The sequence below is a fragment of the Mastigoproctus giganteus genome, chromosome 10 (assembly GCF_048544385.1).
Source record: "Mastigoproctus giganteus isolate SK-2022 chromosome 10, ASM4854438v1, whole genome shotgun sequence".
Classification (NCBI taxonomy): domain Eukaryota; kingdom Metazoa; phylum Arthropoda; class Arachnida; order Uropygi; family Thelyphonidae; genus Mastigoproctus; species Mastigoproctus giganteus.
The window spans coordinates 144967087-144984949 of record NC_143584.1 but is presented as its reverse complement, the minus strand read 5'-3'; the positions used below and the strand labels follow the sequence as shown (position 1 = coordinate 144984949).

Genomic DNA, 17863 nt, shown 5'->3' with positions numbered 1-17863 from the left:
GGAGTCCCTCAGGGTTCAGTGTTGGGTCCATTATTGTTTTCTGTATTTATAAATGATTTTGATGATGGTATATCAAGCTTAATGTCCAAGTTTGCAGATGATAAGAAGGTTGGCAGGGTTGTCAAGGACACTACTGACACTATGCTACTGCAACAGGATCTGGAAAGGTTGAGCAGATGGGCTGAGAGGTGGCAAATGAAGTTTAACATTGACAAATGTAAATTACTATATATGGGAAACAGCAACCCTGGAGTAACGTATCAACTCTGTGGTACTACACTAACAGTGGTAGAGAATGAAAGGGACCTGGGGGTGGTTGTGCAGGCAGATATGAAGTTCTCTGAGCAGTGCAGATGGGCTGCAAGAGTAGCTCATGGTGTATTGTCAATGATATATAGGAATGTTTCTAGCAGGGATAAGGAGGTGATTATTCCATTGTATAAGGCAATGGTCAGGCCACACCTAGAGTACTATATACAGGTCTGGAGGCCTCATTTCAAGAAGGATGTAGAGCTGCTGGAACGAGTACAGAGAAGGGCAACAAGATTGGTGAATGGAACAAAGGGGTGCTCTTACGAAGCAAGGCTTAAGTTTTGCAAATTATAGTGTCTGGAGACTAGGAACCAGCGAGGTGATCTGATAGAGGTGTATAAAGCCTTGAATGGTTTGAGCATGCTCAATGCTGATGGGATTCTTCCTCTTGCTCAGAATAATCTAAGTAAGTTCTAAGTGGGAAGCATTGAAGGAATTAATCGTGGATGCTACTAAAAGTTTCATACCTATTAAGAAATATTGTTCAAGGTTTAGGCCTAAATGGTTGTCAAATGAACTAATGAGACACGTAACAGAGAAGAAAAATGCATGGGAATGCATACAAATTATCAAGCGACTCAGAAGCCTATGGCAGATATAAGTTAATCTGTAATCAGGTCACAAAGGAGGTTCGGCAGGTGAAAGAAGATTACGAGAAATCCTTGGCAAAAGATGCTAAGAAAAACAGCAAGGATTTCTTTACTTATATAAACTCTAAAAGGAAGGGGATGAATCTGATTGGTTCACTTGACATTGATGGTTCGACTGTTGATGATCCTGCTCAGATAGTAAACAAACTGAATGAGTATTTTGCATCTACATTCACACGTGAGGAATTATTAAGGTTTGAAAATGTCAGAAGGTTATCAAATTGTAGCAGGATACTTAATGATTTTGTAATAACTGAGAGCAAAGTGGAAGAGAAACTGTTGAAGTTAAACGTAAGAAAAGCACCTGGGGTGGATGGGATCTATCCAGTTATATTAAAGGAGGCGGCAAAGCAACTAAGCAAACCCTTAGCCATAATTATGAGAGCATCCTTGGACTCAGGGGAGGTTCCCACGGGCTGGAGATGTGCAAATGTATCCCCAATTCACAAAGGGGGATCGAAGGGTGACACGAGTAATTACAGACCAGTTAGTTTAACTTCTGTTCCAGGTAAAATAATGGAGTCACTGGTTAAAAATGCATTGCAGGATCATCTAGAGAAGACTGCAGCAATAATTCAGACACAGCATGGGTTTGTTAAGGGAATGTGTTGTCTGACAAATTTGATAGGATATTATGATGTGGTTACAAAGGAACTGGATGCAAAAAATAATTTTGATATCATATATTTGGATTTCAGGAAAGCTTTTGACACTGTTGCGCATGGAAGCCTATTGTACAAATTGGAGCAGAATGGTATTAAGGGTAAGTTGCTACAATGGATAAAAGGATGGTTAAGTGCGAGAAGACAGCGGGTGGTAATCAATGGGTGCTGCTCTTCTTGGACTAATGTTATTAGTGGAGTCCCACAGGTTTCGGTGTTGGGTCCACTGTTGTTTTGTACATTTATCAATGATATTGATGAAGGTATATATCAGGCTTAGTGTCGAAGTTTGCAGATGATACAAAGGTTGGCAGGGTTGTTAATGACAGTAATGGCAGTGTGCTACTGCAACAGGATCTAGATAATTTGGGCAGATGGGCTAAGAAGTGGCAACTGAAGTTTAACCTTGACAAATGCAAAGTACTGCATATGGGTAGAAGTCACCCCAGAGAAACATACCAAGTGTGTGGTACTGCACTTAAGGTGGTAGAAAATGAAAAAGACCTGGGAGTAATTGTGCAGGCAGATATGAAGTTTTCTGAGCAATGCAGACAGGCTGCCAGGGCAGGTCATGGGGTTTTGTCAATGATATATAGGAATTTTGCTAGCAGGGAAAAGGAGGTGATTATCCTTCTGTATAAGGCAATGGTCAGGTCACGCCTTGAGTACTGCGTACAGGTCTGGAGGCCTCATTTTTAGGAAGGATGTAGATTTACTTGAGTGTGTACAGAGAAGGGCAACAAGATTGGTGAGGGGAATGAAGGGATCCTCTTATCAAGAGAGGCTTAAATTCTGCAAATTGCAGTGGCTGGAGACTAGGCACCTGCGCAGTGATCTCATTGAGGCGTATAAGGCCTTGAATGGGTTCAGCACGCTGAATTCTGATGGGATCCTTCCACTTGTTCAGATTACGAACCTAAGGGTGCATAAATTTAAATTAAGAAAGGACAGATGTAGAATAGCTGTGCGTGAATGTGTCTTTAGCCAGCGGGTGGTTAATTGCTGGAACAAACTTCCATCTGTCGTTATGGAAATTGATAGGTTGAATAAATTTAAGGAGGAACTGGACAGGCATTTGGAGGTAATGGTGTGATTTTTTTTTTTTTTTTTTTTATGGCTGATGCTGCATAAGCTCATACATTTACTTTCTTGTATCACATGCCACTACTACTACTACTAATCACCTGAGAGGGCATAAATTCAAATTGAGGAAAGGCAGATGTAGGATAGACGTGAGGAAATTTGCCTTTAGCCAGCGGGTGGTTGGTTGGTGGAACAGACTTCCATCCCTTGGCGTGGAGGTTGATACCCTGAATAAGTTTAAGGCTCAGCTGGACAGGTATTTCGAACGAACAGAGGAGTGAAGTGGAAGTTGTTATTTTTTATTTATTTATTATTTTTTTTTTTTTCGCTGATGCTGCATAAGCTTGCTTTCTTGCATCAAAGGCCTCTACTAATGCTAATGGTAATCTGTGGTTTGTGTTGAAACACCAACTCCGATCTGCAGCGTTTCAACCACAGACCTTACAGGAGTTAAAGGATCTGCTGGTTACGTGTTGGTACCAGATACCACAAGACACATTTTGAAATCTTGTAGCGTCCATGCCTCACCAGGTACGAGCTGTTTTGGCTGCACATGGAGGACCAACATCATATTAGGCAAGTGGTCATAATGCTTTGGCTCATCAGTGTATATGTTACCCAATAATTAAACTGAGTGAAATTAAATAATTGACCCATTAATACTAGCAAATACTGCCATCAAAATCCAAGACCACAATATCAAAAAATGTTTTAGATTGTAATGTTTATTTTAAATGTGACAATATAACTTTAATACATTTGTTTGGATAGAATGGTACCATGTGTGAATACTTTAAGATCTAGATGAAAGATTAATCTATATGAGTTGCGTTGTTTTCCATAAATGTTGTAACAAGTAATACATGAAACATCAGCATAAAATGTTTAAAGCAACATATATTTTAAAACTGCATATACTGGTTTGCTTATTCACAAAAAGAAGGTGACAAACTTGGACACCTTACAAAAAGGCTTTAATAAAGGAGGGATGCAATCAAGGTAGAGATCCAGCATGGGTCTTGAGGAAAATGCCCCACTGGACCTGCCTCACTGGACTTTTCCCATGGGATGCCCGGATTGCAATTCAGGTCCCCCTGTATCCAATGCCAATGCAATGAAACTCAAACAGTTGAGCCCTTACCCCCTTGTTTGTTGTTTGTTTGTTATTTGGTTTTTAGGAGCATTAGCAACTAAGGCCATATTGCTCCGGGAATATGCGGTGGTCATTCCCTGACCTTTCCGCATCCTCTGTATTTGGTGGTGATGGGCTCGAACCTTGGTCTAATCAAGAAGCGTGTGCTACAAACTACTGCTCCTTCCCACCTGGCTACGGAGGCGCCTTTTCCCCCCCCCCCCTTGTTCCTAGATGTAAGTTCTATGGATAGTTGTGGGGTTTTTTTTTATTTATATATATTTTTTATTAATACTACTACTAAATATTTTTAATGTCCCAGTAGAAAGTACTCTATTTCAGTTTAATGATGGAAATTAAGTCAAAACATTTTTACATACACAGCAATTGGCATAATCACTCAATTATTAGAGAATTCAAACAGAAGTTCCAATAAACACACAATGACCTTAAATTAAAACAGTAATTCAAGTAATCCAATCAAACATGACAGATGCCTAAAAGCATTCGCAAAAGAAGACTTCCCAAAATGTTTAGTAGGCATAATGGAACAAGTGTATGGTTGTAGAAGGAGATTATACCAAAGAATATTAACAATGCAAACATTAATCACTGAATAAAATAAATTTTTTGCGACTTCATCAAACTTTTTGATCAGACCTTTGACTTTTTGACATAATCTGTAATTTCCATTCCTGTAATCGAGGCATATAGTCAAAAAGCCCTCTCAACTTCAGGGTGAAAAGTTGTTTTTGCATTTGTTGTTGTAAATACATTTGCATTTATACATTTGCTGTTGACATTATATGACTATATAATATTGGTGCAAGTACACCATAGTTAACCCATAAATTTAAACTACATAAGTAGTATAGAAGGCATCATTTTAACTGTATCTCTATTGTGGTTGCCTTCACAACGAGATAGCGGTATTGCACTACTTCAAATAAATAACACTTCTCTAGTAGAGAAGACTACTGTTATTTATTTTCAGAGGATACCACCACCCAGACGACCATTTCAAAGCTATTTGGGAATTTAATGTGAAAAATAACCCATTGGACGAGATCTATTAAACCAAACAAATGAGTTATAAAATTCAAACCTATATCATGGAACTGTTTTGATAAGTGCCTAAGAGATTTAGATTTTTATCAAGAAAACTGAATTTTGTAATAACGGAAAAAAAAAAAAAAAAAACCAGGTGCTTTTTTTTTTTCAAATAACTAAATCCAGTACTTTAGATGAACCTCATCTCCAACCAAACTGCACAGAAGAGGTGGCTCTCCCCGCCTTTTCAGAAACTTATCAGACCCTAAACGCCATTTTTCCAACTGTAAAAACCTTTGCATGGAAGCAAACATTGTTTGTTTCAAGTCCCAAAGAGATTCCCTAAAGGTCCCAAACCTTTACCATTTTTGAAGCTTCCACACACGATATTTTGCCTCTGTGATTAAAAATATCGTGAACATTTTTTTCTTGCCCAAGGGATGATCGAATTGCAAGTAAATTACCCCTTCAGTGTGAACTGTCTTATCCTCAAAAATCTACAAATTCTCTTCCAAACTTCCTGCGCGAATCGACAGTAAAAAAATAAATGGTACACTGTTTCAATTTTGGTACAAAAATTGGCATAATCTGTTGCCTGTCTGACTAAATCTATATGTGATATCATTCACTGGTATGTTTCCGTAACCAACCCTCCATGAAAAGTCAATATGCGATGGGTAGTTTCTGCCAATTTTTAGATTTTTAAAAAACAACTGTGCATTATGGTTTCCTAAATTTGTCTTTTCAGAATTTTCTGAGTTAAACAGTCTCTAGTAGAATCGTTTTAAACCACCCTTAAAAGGATCTATATCTTTCTCCCTTAACTACGTGCACATATCCTGAATTTTTTTGTAATATATAGGAATTGTCTCTGCTTTTGGCCCTAGATAATTGCTGCCTTTAATTAAGGCTGTATTAAATCCCATAAAATATTTTATCAGTACCGCTACTAAATAGAGAAAAGTAGTCGTGGTCAATTCTATCAAAAGCCTTTTCTAGGTCGATTGCTACTAATGCTAAATTGTAACTCTTTCGTTTCCGATATTCTAATATATCTTTTAATAGCCAAAGGTTATATTCTATCCACCTCCCCGGTATACCGTAGCACTGTGTGCTTCTAACTACCTGGGTTACGTCGCGCTTTAATTTAGCTGTCAAAATCTTTGCAAATATTTTGTAGTCACAATCAGCCAATGTTATAGGTCTCCAGTTATCAATTTTCTTTAAATCCCGCCCATGCTTCGGAATGAAAGTAGTATAGGCATTTAAAAGGCCTTTGAGTACAACCTCTTCCTGAAAAAATTTGTTAAAGATGGCAAGAAGAATAGGCGCTAACAAGTTCCAAAATTTCTTATAAAGTTCAAACCCCCAAACCATCCGGTCTCGGCACGTGTCGTAATTTACATGATTTTAGAGCCACAGTTAGATCCCCCATAATTATTTCCCTGTCCTGTAATGCTTTTTGCTCGGGTGTGAATTGTCCAATCGTCCAAATGGAGTCGTCTTTATTTTTTCTGCAAAGCAAGCTCTTTTTCATGGTAATTTACAAAATGATTCATAATAGTGAGCGTTGTCGAATGTGTGTTGTCATTATCTTTAATTTCCTGAACCATTTTGGCTAAATTATTTAGCCTTAGTCTTCTTTGGTAAAACGCAGCTGAAGGACTATCAGTCTCCCTAAATTTCAGCAGTATTTTTCTCGCCTTTTCTTTCTCTCTCTTCTTCCAATATTATACCGTCAATAACCGCTTGTACTTCTGCTGTTGCCCTTTCATCCCCACACTGTTGGTAAATTCTTTTTTCTTGTAAGAGATCTTTCACTCTATTTCTGCATTGTTCGTTTCTTTCCTTAATTTTTGAGTAATAAAATGATTTAGCACTTTCTTTAATTTTCGCCCACAGTTCCCACTCATTTCCACCTTGCTCTACTATCTTTTTAATAACTGTTGTAAAGTCCCAGTCCTCTCTCTCTCTGGGTTGAGCTTCCAATAGCCTTTTCCCAGACTAACGTTCATAAATAAATCTCCATTCCACATTACTGCCATGTGATCTGAAACTTGTCGACCTCCCGCAAATTTCACATGCCGTATCATTGTTATCTTATCCTTCAACTGACTCGTTGCATAAGTGCGATCTATCCTAGTTGCTATATTATTGGCTATTCCGGTGGCTGCTCGTTTCCCCGGATTTTTTTCCCTCCAGACATCTACAAATACAACCCTTGCATTTTGCATCTATAGACTTACAGAAGGTGTTTGATAGCATTAGTCATAACAGTATCTTGGAAGCACTGAGAAGGAAGCATGTACCAGTATCCTTCCTAAATTATGGGTTCAGGATGCAACAAATGTGCTCATCAGAGTTGAGGTAATAAAAGGCAATACAAAAAGGATACAGCCGACAAATAGGATATGACAGGGGGATCCGTTGTCCTCAATAACTTTTAACTTAGTGTTGGATATGTTACTTTTAAAACTGCCCTCCTATGTTGGATTGGGCATAGGAAGTTTTAAAATTAATGTTATAGCGTTTGCTGATGACCTCTTCTTAGCAGCATCAATACAATTGGGACTACAGTGCATTCTAGATCATACAAGTAACTTCTTCAAAGCTAGAGGATTGATAATTAATTTGAATAAGAGCTGGACTCTATCCTGGATACCCTCAGAGAAAGAAAAGAAAATTAAAGTCGGGGGCACAACTTCATGGTGGGTGAGTCAGTGTTACCTGCTAGTGATCTTTCACTGAACCGGAAGTACTTGGGCATTAAATTTTATGCTTCAGGAAAGGATCTCCCTGATCTCTCCTTGTAAGATCTTTTGGGGCTACTGCGAAAAGTGCCCTTGAAACTGCAGCAATGGTTGTTTATTCTGAGAACTTATTTACTACTAAGGTTCTACCATCAGTCAACTTTTGGAAAAATAACAGCAGCTAGATTAAACAAGATAGATATCCAGGTAAGAACGGCTGTAATATCGTGGTTGAGATTATCTAAGGATGTAGTGACAGCGTACTTCCATACAAATATAGTTGATGGTGGACTTGGGATTCCATCTTTTTGATGGATGATTCCACTACTGAAGAAAGATCACTTAGAGAATTTGCATCAGTCTCCTGTAGAACTGATAAAGCATTTGGCAGTTCAATATACTGTTAAGAATGAACTGAATGCTACTATGAGATGATAGAGAATAAGGCATCGATGAAGAGGAGATGGAGCCGACTTTTACACTCCTCTTTTGATAGAAATTGCTTTAAGAATTCTGCACAGGTGAAGTCACAGCATCAGTGGGTGGGTGATGGAACCAAGTTGCCATCTGGTCATGCATTTATTGACCTGGTTCATACTAGGTAAATAAATCTCAAGGACATCAAGGGAACATAATCTGGATAGGCAATGTCGGGCCAGATGCAATGCGGTCGAGTTGCTTGCCCACATAGCTCAAAGGTGCCATCGTACTTGTGGTATACGTGTTAAAAGGTACGATACTGTGATTAGCCTTGTGGACACTAGATTATCTCAAAAGGGGTGGGAGGTTCAGAAGGAACCTTGGGTTTCTTACACATGAAGGAGTACGAAAGCCTGACCCCCTATGTGTGACGGCCAACTCTGTCTCTCTCTTAGGTGCACAAATAGTTGGAACAGGGATAGAGATCGAAGAAGTGCATAGGATAGAAAGTAGATATTTTGACTCCAAAAGTGATTTAAAGCAGCAAATGAAAGATAAGGTTGGACAGTTTCCGCAGGGTAGTTCAATTACGGTCTCATACGGAGGGGTATGATTTGGAACTTCTGCTAACCTACTCCTGAGTGTGGGACTTACTACTTCAGATTTGAAAATAATCTCTTTGAGGGTACTGCAGGGAACTTTGAGCTGCTGGGGAGTTCATCAGAGAATGACCTAGGCTCTTTGCTGATGGATTACCTAGCATGTGCTAGTAGTGTTCCGCACTCTACGTTGTAAAGTTTATTCTTTCACCGAAATGAAAGAAGAAATTTGTAAAAAAAAAATAATAATAAAAATAAAGAAAAATAAATGGCGAAGGTAAAGAAAGCCTGCACGAGAACGACGAGAAATGTCAGATAACTTACGTGGGAAAATTAGTTTGCCGATATGACACTCTAGCGCTGCTCACTCGGTAAACAGACGGTAGCTGTTATCGGCCTGGAGAAAAGTCGAGAACAATATACTGATTGACAGGTACGTGTGGCAAACGACATGCTGATTGGTGCGCAAACACAACACATGATAACATCGGTTTAGTATCACTGTAGCAGCACTAATGGTAACTTGTCCTAATCGCACATGCCCTTACATTTACTGTAATGGTGAAAAAAGGTCAGGTTACCTCAACTTGAATCCCACGGGAGCCTGAACCCCTCCCGAAGTGGACGGGGTAACCAACCTTTTTTCTTTAGAATCAGTCATATTTAGAAATACATTCATAAAAAAATAAATTTAAAAAAAAATTAATTTTTATTTATTTAAAATTTATTTAAAAAAAAAATAAAAAAATAAATTTTTTTATGACTGTTATTTTTTTTTTCTTGTTCAATAATATACCCTAACGGTGAAAAAAGGTCAAGTTACCTCCACTTGAATCCCATGGGAGCTTGAACCTCTTCCGAAATGGAGGGGGTAGCCAAACCTTTTTACTTTAGAATCATGAGTGGACTAGCCCATAAACTGTTTATTAATAAAATATTAATTTTTTATTACTGTACTTTTATTTTTAAAGACACTCACGTGGATATACATGTATCATAACATCAATCAGCACCTACTGGTAAATACACAACATAATGCCAACCAATGACTACACAGTAGCCTGTCGTCTGTCGTGCCCACCACCAATCATTTCATTGTTTGCCACGCCTACCTATCAATCAATATATCCTTCTCAATTTTTGCTCCAGACCGAGCAGTGCTAGAGTGCCGTATCGGGAAACTAATTTTCCACGTAAGTTATCCGACGTTTCTCGTCGTTCTTGTGCAGGCTTTCTTTACCCAAGCCAAATAAATTTCTCTTATTCTTCTACAAATATTGAAATACAACGTAGAATGTACTGAGCATTGTAGCTCTGTTTTATACTATCAAATACATAATTATATGAATATTACTAAGATAGTAATGAGTGGATATAATTCCACTAACTGCACTATATTAAGGAGTAATACTTAGTTGTAAATCATCATTTATGCATGGATTTTATCATTAGTTTGCTTGTTTACAGAAAGAAAGCATCTTTCCACTGAAAATTTGTTAGGAATTAAAAATTCATCAAATATACAAATGAGTAGCATTAAACTTCATCAAAATACTTATTTGACCCTTAGATATAGAGACACAGAGAGCATAAAACAAAACTTACAAATATTACCCAAGTGTGCTTCCCATCCATATTAAGACTAGTTAACTGCAACTTCTCTTCTATTCCTCTTTTAACCATCAGCTTTTGTATAATGATGCCAGCTGCTTCAGTTATGAATAATGTACTCAACTTTGTAAGAAGATTACAATTTACATTCCGTTTCTGAAAGATAATAAAAGTTCCATGACTACCATGACTACACTTTTTCTAATAGCCAAAATAATACAGCACAATTAAGACACATACATGTACCCTAGGGCATTGTACAAATAGATACTGAATACAATGAAATTACATTCTTATATCCCCATATTGAGATAACATAGCAAACAATTAATTATTAAATATTATTAGCATTATGAGAGTTTCCAAAAATGTTCCATTATATTCTAAAACCTTTTGGCAAATTCTAGAATTTTTCATTTCATAATAAAAAGTTCTACAATTTTCTACAATAAAAAGTTCTACAATTTTCTACAATAAAAAGTTCTACAATTTTCTACAATAAAAAGTTCTACAATTTTCTACAATAAAAATTCTACAATTTTCTACAATAAAAAGTTCTACAAAGTTCTACAATGAGTATTTTGCATCTACATTCACACATCAGGAGTTATTCAGGGAGGGGAATTCCAGAGGTGAAGTAAACTCTGGCAGTGAGCTAGATGATTTTGTAATAACTGAGAGGAAAGTGGAGGAGAAATTGTTGAAGATAAACATAAAAAAGGCACCTAGGATGGATGGGATCTATCCAGTTATATTAAAGAAGACAGCAAATGAAGAAAGCAAACCCTTAGCCATAATTATGAGAGCTCCTTTGGACTCAGGGGAGGTACCCATGGACTGAAGATGTTCAAATGTGACCCCAATTCACAAAGGAGGATCAAAGGGGACAAAAATAATCATAGACCTGCTAGTTTAACTTCTGTTCCAGGAAAATTAATGGAGGCACTGGTTAAAGAAGCACTGCAGGATCATCCAGACAAGACTTCAGTTATAGCTTGGACACAGCATGGTTTTGTTACGGGAAAGTCTTGCCTGACCAATTTGATTGGATACTATGATGTGGTCACAAAGGAACTGGATGCAGGGAATAACTTTGATATCATATATTTGGATATTAGAAAGGCTTTTGATACTGTTGCACATGGAAGACTGCTGAACAAATTGAAGCAGTGTGGCTTTTGGAGGCAAATTGCTATGGATAAAGGGATGACTGAGTGGGAGAAGACAGAGGGTGGTAATCAACGGACACTGCTCATCATGGACTAATGCTATTAGTGGAGTCCCTTAGGATTCACTGTTGGGTCCATTGTTGTTTTCTGTATTTATAAATGATATTGATGATGGTATATCAAGCTTAATGTCCACGTTTGCAGATGATATGAAGGTTGGCAGGGTTGTTAAGAACACTAATGACAGTACGCTGCTGCAACAGGATCTAGAAAGGTTGAGCAGATGGGCTGAGAGATGGCAAATGAAGATTAACATTGAAAAATGTAAAGTACTACATATGGAAAGCAGTAACCCCAGAGTAACGTATCAACTCTGTGGTACTACACTGACAGTGGTAGAGAACGAAAAGGAACTGGGGGTAAATGTGTAGGCAGATATGAAGTTTCTGAGCAGTACAGATGGTCTGCAAGAGTAGCTCACGGTGTCTTTTCAATGATATACAGGAATTTTTCTAGCAGGGATAAGGAGATGATTATCCCCTTGTATAAGGCAATGGTCAAGCCACACCTTGAGTACTGTATACAGGTCTGGAGGCCTCATATCAAGAAGGATGTAGAGCTATTGGAACAAGTACAGAGAAGGGTAACAAGATTAGTGAATGGAACAAAGGGTTGCTCTTTCGAAGAAAGGATTAAGTTTTGCAGATTACAGAGTTTGGAGACTAGGCACCTGCAAGGTGATCTGATTGAGGTGTATAAAGCCTTGAATGGTTTGAGCATGCTCAATGCTGATGGGATTCTTACTTTTGCTCAGAATAATAACCTGAGACGGCATAAATTCGAAATGAGGAAATGAGATATAGGAGAAATGTGCAGAAGTTTGCCTTTAGCCAGTGGGTAGTTGGTTGCTGGAACAGACTTCCATCCTTTGTTGTGGAAGTTGATAGCCTAAATAAATTTAAGGCTGAGCTGGACAGATATTTGGAATCAACGGAGGGGTGAAATGGGAGTGGTTTTTGTTTTTTTGTTTTTTTTTTTTTTGGCTGATGCTGCATAAGCTTGCTTTCTTGCATCATACGCCTCTACTAATGCTAATGCTAATTTTCCAGAAAGTTTAATTAGATCCAAAACTCTGTTACATAAATTACCAAAAGAGTGTTAACATTAGTTTAGAAAATTCTAGAGAGAATAATATTTTAGGGAAAATCTCAAAGGAATGTTCCCCAAGAATATTCCTTTGAGAATATTCTGCACTCCATTTACTCCATGAATGTCCTTGATCTGGTCATCAGTAACAATCTGAGTAATATCACATATGACAGTACAGGAAGTGTTAGAACTAGTGAACATAACATCCTATCATGATAAATGAGATTTCAGTAATCAAGACTAAGATTTTAATTTCAAGAAAAAGGAAATTATTGGAGAATGGTAAGCATAAATAGTGAAAAAACAAGTTGGTTAATGTATGCAGTGCATTTCATTTCAGGCACATTATAAAATAATAATAAGCCTTGATTTACAACAAATGAATAACTAGCAAAAAGATTGATTTTCATATGTGAACCAAGAATATTTCATTTATGTTTATAAATGAAATTATAGTTAAATTAGCACATGGCAAAAAGCATAATATCCAGTGCTTCAGCTATACCATATGATATATAGCCTATGTTACATGTATAGATAAAAAAAAAAGAGAGAGAAGAGGAAAAAATAATTTACAGATTTCTATTAGTCTGATTTTAATGAAATCTGGGAAGGTTCAACAGTTTGCTTTAAAAGGACCAAATAAAAACTTCATGAAAATCCAGCCACTGAAAAAGTTGAGTTATTACATTTGAGTTATTTCATTAAAATCAAACATCAGTTTTGATTTTAATGAAATATGGGATGACTTGACAAATCTTTCTAAAAGAACCAAATATAAAATTTTATTAAAATTAGCCCACTAGAAGCTGACTAATTACATGCAAATGGGTGGAGCAGATAGATGAACAGATAAGGTGAAAAAAACCAGCACATAACACATATATGCTAATGAGCCAAAAGAACCCATCAATTAAGTACTGCCAGGAATAAACATCAACTTTTCAAGCCATTCTTTGAGACAAACTTGAAAATGTTATGCTACCAATTTATTACTGTAATAATAATCAAATTTTGTAAAAATGCATTTTTGCATCAGTTAGTAGGAATTAAGTAAACAAAATGACTTACATTAGCATTAGCAGAGGTATACGATGCAAGAAAGAAAGCTTATGCAGCATCAGCCAAAAAAAAAAAAAAAAAACACCCATTGCACTCCTCCATTCATTCCAAATGCCTATCCAGCTTAGACTTAAATTTATTTAGACTAACAACTTCCACAACAAAACATGGAAGTCTGTTCCACCAATCAATTATCAACTATCAACTTCCACAACAAAACATGGAAGTCTGTTCCACCAATCAACCCGGTGGCTGAAGACAAATTTCCGCACATCTATTCTACAACTGTCTTTGCTCAATTTGGATCTGTGCTCCCTCAGGTTCTTAGTCTGAGCAAGAGGAAGAATCCCATCAGCATCCAACTTGCTCAACCCATTCAAGGCCTTATACACCTCAATCAGATTACCTCTCAGGTGCCTACTCTCCAGGCACTGCAATCTGCAGAACTGAAGCCTTTCTTGGTAAGAGCACCCCTTTGTTCCCCTCACCAATCTTGTTGCCCTTCTTTGTACTCGTTCTAGCAACTCTACATCCTTCCTAAAATGAGGCCTCCAGACCTATACACAGTAATCTAGGTGTGGCCTGACCATTGCTTTGTATAACAGGATAATCACTTCCCTGTCCCTGCTAGCAAAATTCCTATATATCGTTGTCAAGACTCCATGACTTGTTAATGATATATAGCAATATATATCATTGAGTATATATATTACTTGCCTAGCAGCCCCTCTGCACTGCTCAGAGAACTTTATATTTGACTGCACAATTACCCCCAGGTCTTTTTCACTTTCCACTTCCCTGAGTGTAGTACCACACAGTTTGTACGTTTCTCTTCGGTTATTGCTGACCATATGCAGTACTTTGCATTTGTCAATGTTAAACTTCAGTTGCCACTTTTCAGCCTATTTGCCCAACTTATAATAATCCAGTTGGAGTAGCATACTGTCTTTACTGTCAGTAACAACCCTGCCAACCTTTGTATCATAAGAAAACTTTGACTTCATAAGAAAAAGCAATTATCTCATAAGTATACAATATATGTATGAAATTAATAGCAAAGTTTTATAAAATTAACTCTCCTCTATGTCTGCATATTTTAAATTATGCATATGAGAAAAATTAAAATAAAATAATTAAAATAAAGAGGACAAAAATGATAAATTACTACATCACCCATTTGGAAATGCATTTCTATTATGACTGCCAGTTATATTCTGGTCACTAAATTTAATCACATCCTAAACAAATACACATCATGTACACCTCTCATTGGTCAGTTGCTAAACAATGCAGAAGTAGTACTTTTGCCAATGAGTGCTTTACTTGATGACAGATTTTTTTTAATGTGAAAATTAAAGTTAGAGTGAATAGAGCACACAGACAGAAATAAAATGTTTTGAAATAAAATAAAAAAAAATAGAGCTGAGCACACAAAATGCCAATGGCTAGAAGCAGACTACACTTTTTAAAGTTCCATGCTTCATCTTTGATCCCCAGGGGCTCACATCTGGTGAGTATGGGCTTGGCAAACCCAGAGTCCTGAGCTGGATATCATCATTCTTCTCTTTCTTGGTGATTCCTTTCTACTTCTCTCTCTCTCTCTTCACTCCCCCCCCCCTCTCTCTCTCTCTCTCTCTCTCTCTCTCTCTCTCTCTAAGGTTAACTCGGGTTTTTTTGGCCACTGCAGCATGAGCCTCAGGCTTCCTTGCATCATATGGCTAATAATAATAATAATAATTCATTTTCTCAAAGATTGATGATAACACATGGAAATTCAAAAGCACAGTCCACTCCTTGCCATTAGAATTTTAATTTGTGTGCCTGGCTCTACATTTTATTGTACCAACTGGCATTGCAGTTGCCATTAATACAATGCTTGGGTACACAAATAATGGATGCAAGACATAATATGGGTTATCATAATGCAACCTCTTACTTGCATTATGATAACCAATTCACTTTCAGATAATCAACAAATCATAAACTAACAATGAAAATACCACCTCAATGATTGAGGAGAGTAATCTCTGACTGACCAATAGGCAGAAGCTACAAATTATATATATATATACACAGACTATTCTTGATATGACATTTATTCAATATTTATGCAATGTCTAAAATATATTTAAAAAAAAAAAAATATACTGTTACCTCATTATCACACATTACATGTGTAACAAGATACCCTTTATCAGTTTTATACACAGTCATATCTTTTGTCAGGTGGTAATTTATTACCTAAAAATAGAATGTTTGATAAAATAAATTGGCACTAAGATCTGTTATGATATTACTAACATATATTTGCAGATAAAGTAACTGATAAATAGACTTATTAAAGAATAAAAACTTTCAAAGCTATATAAATCTACAATTTAAGGGGGTATCCAAGTGCAACATGCAAATGTAACAGGTATGAAAAGTACAGAACCTTTTTTTGTGTGTTTTCAGCTTGCACAGTTTAAAGTGCTTAATAAATGAATGGGCTTAATGTTCAAATCAGAACAGACTTTGGTTTACACTTTGCTTTCAAACTAAGCATCACCAAGAGGCTGCCATCTGTTTCATGAATGAGATTGCTAATAAAACAATGAAAATAAAGTTGTTTGACATGAGCCATCATTAAGTATATAAAGTTAGAACTTAAAACAGTAAAATAGAAAATCCCACTGCATACAGTTGTTCAGATTGTGCCATGCCTTGAGTACTGCGTACAGGTCTGGAGACCTCATTTTAGGAAGGATGTAGATTTGCTTGAGCATGTACAGAGAAGGGCAACAAGATTGGTGAGGGAAACGAAGGGATCCTCTTACCAAGAGAGGCTTAAGTTCTGCAAATTGCAGCAACTGGAGACTAGGCACCTGCAAGGTGTTCTGCTTGAGGTGTATAAGGCCTCGAATGAGTTAAATGGAAGGTTAAATGAGAAATTAAATAAAATTATTTAATTTGTTGAATAAATTTTTGGAGAAAATAGATAGAATGCCAGAAAAAAAGGAAAAAGACTTCAGAGCTACTAGTTTCAGCAGAATGTAGCACAGATATGTCACTGATGGAGCAGGATGTGAATTTACCTTCTACCTCCATGTCAACCATAACTGACGAATTTCAAGAAAAATTGGAAGAGAAAAAAAGTGAAGAATCCATTAAACTGAATGTATTTTCTGCCAATTCAGGCAATTGGCCATGTAATTTGAATATTAAACAATGGAACACTCTTGTTGAAAATTACTTGTCCTCAAGTAAGAAATTTTAACTTTCCAAAAGACAGTACAATTATGAAGTTTTCGGAAACTTATTACACATGAATTCTTCCAAATGGCAATAAAATCACTAGATCCTGGTTACTTTATTCTACCTCAAAGGATTCTGTATTATGCCTAATTGCAAACTCTTTGGGGATGGAAAAAATCAACTGAAGAATGAGAATGGGTGCAAAGATTGGCAGCATTTATCACACATTTTTATTAAATATGAAGAAAGCAAAATGCACATCAACAATATCATTAGGAATTAAAAACTGAAATCTGATTTGAAAAATTATAACTAACAATGCTACAGGACAGAGACTATATGAAAATGAGAAAAAATATTGGCATTCTGTTGTTGAACACATAATATACATGATTTAGTTTTTGGTAAGGCATGTTAGCATTCAGAGCATCATTCAAGAAACTTTATGAGCATAATAATGGGAATTTTTATCATTTGGCAGAAACCATAGCAAAATTTGATAATATTATGTCAGAACATTTATGCGGAATAAAAGCAATGACATCAAATAATTATTTTATGTTGAAAGCATTTTGATTAAGGTAAGAAATGATAAATATTACTCGATTATTTTAGATACAACCCCTGATTCAATCCATATAGAACAGATAACAATTATTTTTAGACTTGTGGATTTCCAAAATGCAAATATTTCTATATGTGAAATTTTTTTGAGATTTTGTCTGGTAGATGATATGACTGGAGAAAGATCATACAGATTTTTTGTAAACTACTTACAAAAACTGAATCTAGACAAAAATAATTTGAAGAGCCAGGGATATGACAATGCCCCTAAATATGTGTGGAAAATATAATGGATTGCAACAGAAGAACCTCGAAACAAATTCCATGGTATTCTATTATTCCTTGTTCTGTACATTCTTTAAACGTAGCAGTGATATTCGGGTGACACTCAAGTCAAGTGGACCCAATTTTGGCAA

At 36.6% G+C, this 17863-nt stretch overlaps 1 protein-coding gene across 1 annotated transcript in view; it reads right to left on the bottom strand.

Annotated features, from left to right (window-relative positions):
* Positions 1-17863, bottom strand: part of LOC150079336 (uncharacterized) — a 283854-nt gene that overhangs the window by 238302 nt on the left and 27689 nt on the right. The window contains exons 4-5 of the mRNA XM_090383035.1: positions 15804-15890; positions 10264-10470 (exon numbers count right to left, since the gene is read on the bottom strand). Of these exons, the coding sequence (XP_090239161.1) occupies positions 10264-10470; positions 15804-15890 (294 nt within the window). The remainder of the gene's footprint in view (positions 1-10263; positions 10471-15803; positions 15891-17863) is intronic.